The 4,204-nt window shown below is 41.6% G+C and overlaps 1 protein-coding gene across 1 annotated transcript; it reads left to right on the top strand.

Annotated features, from left to right (window-relative positions):
* Positions 1–237: 237 nt before the first annotated feature.
* Positions 238–723, top strand: LOC104238055 (uncharacterized). The gene has a single exon (XM_009792329.1). The coding sequence runs from the start codon at positions 238–240 to the stop codon at positions 721–723; it is 486 nt and encodes a 161-aa protein (XP_009790631.1).
* The last annotated feature ends 3,481 nt before the right edge of the window (positions 724–4,204 follow it).

The raw sequence follows: 4,204 nt of genomic DNA, 5'->3' as shown, positions 1-4,204 counted from the left end.
AGTGACGGATGCACGCACTTTTGCAACCGTGTCTTTGAGAAGTTACTAGCCAAATATGACGTGCACCACAAGGTGGCAACCCCGTATCACCCTCAAACAAGCGGACAGGTAGAGGTCTCAAACCGTGAGATCAAGAGTGTGCTCACTAAAACTGTAAACGCCACAAGAACTGATTGGGCGAAAAAGCTTGACGATGCGCTCTAGGCCTATAGGACTGCATTCAAAACACCTATCGGTATGTCACCGTACAAGTTGGTATTTGGGAAGGCCTGTCACTTGCCTACGGAGCTAGAACATCGAGCTTGGTGGGCACTAAAGCAATTGAACATGAACCCTGATGAGGCTGGAGAAAATCGACTGACAAAGTTGCATGAGTTGGAGGAATTCAGATATCATGCCTTTGAAAGCACGAGACTTTACAAGGAAAGAATAAAGATGCTGCATGACAAACACATTGTGGATAGAAATTTCAAACCCGGAGACAAGGTATTATTGTACAATTCGAGGTTGATATTGTTTCCTGGTAAGCTTAAGTCCCGATGGTCTGGGCCGTTCAGGGTGACCGAAGTGTTCCCGTCAGGGGATGTGGAGATAACCAGTGAAGATAGAACTAACACCTTCAAGGTTAATGGACAACGACCCAAACTGTATGTGGGGATGGATGAACCAAAAGAGCTGTCCGTCATGCTTCTCGTTGAACCACAAAGGTCGAGCGAGCCTTAAATGCGATTGATCTACGTCGTGCCACAACGTTAACTAAGGCGTTGATCGGGAGGCAACCCGATGGTAGTAGTAGTTAATTGTGAGTTTTTGAAAATGCTAACTAGTGCAGGTGACAATGGGCGGATGATAAGGCAATCGAAAAATGGAAAAATCAGGTGAAAAGTGTAAAAAAAAATTTTGAAGCCTCCTAGCGCGGCCGCGCTAATGGCCGCGCTACTAGCGCGATCGCACTAGTGGCCGCGCTGCTAAATTGCCAAAACTTTCTGCATGGACCGCGCTAGTGAACGCGCTACTAGCGCGATCGCGCTAGCGAACGCACTAAATTGGCAAAACTCTCTGCCGTGGACGCGCTAGACTAGAACGATCGCGCATCTGAACGCGCTACTCAGGGATGTTTTTTTTACGTTAATTTACACTTGTTCTTATTTTTTTGTATCATTCTATTTTTTTTCTTTCTTCAGTCCAAATTCCCCCCCCCCCCATCTAATAACCCATATCTAACAAACTCCTCACATACCAAAACACACGCCCTAAAACACTTCACAAAACCCTTCCCAATCCCTCACAACTCAAATTTTTTCTTCTTCCACTCCCTTCTTCCAGAAAATTTCATCTTCATCTAAGTCTCCAACAACATTCCCCTTTAACCCTCTTATCTACTCCTCACTCTCACTATAGGTATGTTATTCTTGTTTAAATTTTCTTTCTTTGTTTTCACATAATCTCTGTAGATTTTTGTGTGTTTAAGTGTGATTTCTTTTATATGGTTATGTCTTTATTTGTTTGTTAGTAGTAGATTTGGTAATAATTATTGTAGTATTTGTGGGGGTGCGAATTGTAGAGTGTTGTTTACTTGAATTGGGACCTTTGGAAGAATTGGTGATGGGTTTATGTTGTATATTACTTGGAATAAGGTGTGAGTGACTAATGCCCACAAGGTGTTTGTAAAAAGGCCGCAGTGAGTATCGTTATGTAATTGTGACCACGTATGCATGTGAAGTATGAGTAACCGCAGCGTGTCACAATTTTTGGTGTTGGGAAGTACTTATTTGTTACCATTCTTCAGGTACAATGGCTCCAGCGAAGAAACAACACACATCCAGTCCATCTTCTAGTAGACAAGCAAGCTCATCCAGGACACGCGGGGCTGCCACTGAATGCCCTTTCGATAATACCAAATTTGTCTCGGCTAAAGCCCAGGATCGCTTTGTTGAGAAGGCTTCTAAAAAGCCAATTCTTGAGTGGGGTATTGACGTCCGATCGCTCCAACGACATTGCCCTCACATGTACGACGAGCTGATGAGATGTGGGCTACAAGCTTTCATAAATGAGTCTGGTGAGGGTAATGTAATGGTTGTGAGGGAATTTTACACCAACGCACCTGAAAATGACAATGGAATCATCACAGTACGATGAAAAGTGGTCAATGCCTCTATTGAGGCGATAAGGATGGCGTACAAGCTACCCCTCCTATCATTGATTATGACGACTTCTATGAGTATGGCCATAACTCCACACAGGAAAAGTGGCAAAGATTATTTGAAACAATCTGTGCACCGGGGAAAGATGTGGTTTGGATGCAATATGGTGAGAAGTTCCATTCCTCCGTGCTCACTTTTAAAGCAAAATGCTGGATGTATCTGATCAACAATCGTTTGATTCCATCCCACAATACTACAGAGGTAAATGGGTCCAGATCTGCTTTGATTTGGTGCTTCGTCAATGGGTACAACTTCGACGTCGCTAAAGTAATACAGCCGAATAAAAAGGTATGGATTCTTCTTCCCTTCTTTAATAACTCAACTTTGCAGGTATGCTTGAGTGCCCGAAAATCTAGCTGCGGATGGGCTCGTGAAAAAGGACCGCAAGTTCCGAGCATACAAAGTAACCACGAAAAAGGAGCCAGCAGCAGCAGAGGAAGAGAGTAGTGGTAGCTCTGATGACTCAGACGATGAGGATGAAGCAGAGGAGAATGTGAGGACCGAACCACAGTCCTCGGAGCACCTTGTAGCAGTTGCAGTGCCATCTAGGGCATCTACATCTTCACAGCCACACAGGAGCACCCGCATGACCAATTTGGAACAAGAGATGGCTGGGTTACGTACTTCAGTCACAGATTTAGGTACCCGTGTTGAGGCCGTGGCTGACAGATAGGTGAAGTCTGAAAAGAAGTTCTTGGGCTGGTTGATAACTCTGGGTCGCACGTGCAACGTGAACCCAGATACCGTCTCCGTCCAGGAGTGAGCTATCAGGGAAGTACCTCTACCTCACTACTCTTTAATTTTTAAAGTCATGGGGACATGTCTTCATTATAAGTGTGGGGTGGGGATACTTCATTGTATATTTGTAATTGTAACCTTTGACTAGTTGATTTTGGTTGGTTTTGTTTTGTTTTGATTGTTTTGGTGGGTTAGCTTTGATTGCTTTGATGATTAAGTAGGAGTTGATTAGTTTAAAATAGGTAAGTAGCTTGGACTAAGTCGAGCATAAAAAATAAAAAAAGTAATAATAAAATTGAAAAAGAAGACTCTTCCTTATGACAGATCCTTTAGATAATTTTCTTGAGGGAAGTTAATATATATATATATATATATATAAAACAATTTAAAATTACAAAAAAGATTTTTTTAGGTAGTGTAGTAACTCCCCCTTGGTTTTTCTTTGGGCCACGGTTCTTTTCCAAGGGTTTAACTTGAACCGGGTATAGGTAGTTTTGTATTCATTTTGTTTTCTTTTTAGTTTTTAAATTAGGATTAATGGGCTAACGAGCTGAATTCGAAAAGAAAAGCCTCTAGCGTTATTACACCTGATCACAATAGACACTAGGTGTAACGCTTATTCTCAGTAGTTGATTCTTGCTAAAGTGCCTTAAATTGTATATTCGTCACTGACTTGAATACTCAGAAGAGAGTGTCTTGATAAGCCAATCTTGAATGAGTCATGTGCCATATGTGTGAGTTTTACTGTATTCCATGATTCATATTTGATGCCTAGAACTTGCCCTGTGTGTTTGCAAAGCGAAATAGTAGCTTCATTCAGTCTTAGAAGTGATATAGGCAATTCCTTGTTGAGCCAGACTTATAAAGTAAACCCACCTAACTGCAATACATCTTAGTTAACCCCATTGAACCTATAAGCCTATTTCTTTGGCAACCATATTGCAAACCTTACCCAATTGTTTGAATAGCCTTCTATTTGAACCCTCTTTCCTCACATAAGCACTTGAATGGTATTGAGAATTATGCAAAGGCAAAGGTGTGGGGTGGGGTTTGGTTTTTGAGTGGAACCACGAAAATTAAAAAAAGGTGTAGAATTTTGTCGCATAAGAAAGGAAGCACCACCATAAAAAAAGAGAATAATATAGTGGTTGAGAAGTGGTGGTTTGCTATAATTGTACCTAATGGAAGGGGTTATGGTAAATAAAAGAACAGTGGTGAAATGTTTGGTTGACAGAAGTATGGTTTTGAATGTTAATGTAATT

Source organism: Nicotiana sylvestris, chromosome 1 (assembly GCF_000393655.2).
Source record: "Nicotiana sylvestris chromosome 1, ASM39365v2, whole genome shotgun sequence".
NCBI classification, from domain to species: Eukaryota; Viridiplantae; Streptophyta; class Magnoliopsida; order Solanales; family Solanaceae; genus Nicotiana; species Nicotiana sylvestris.
Note: the sequence above shows the minus strand (reverse complement) of the source record. Positions and strands in the feature narration are given on the sequence as shown.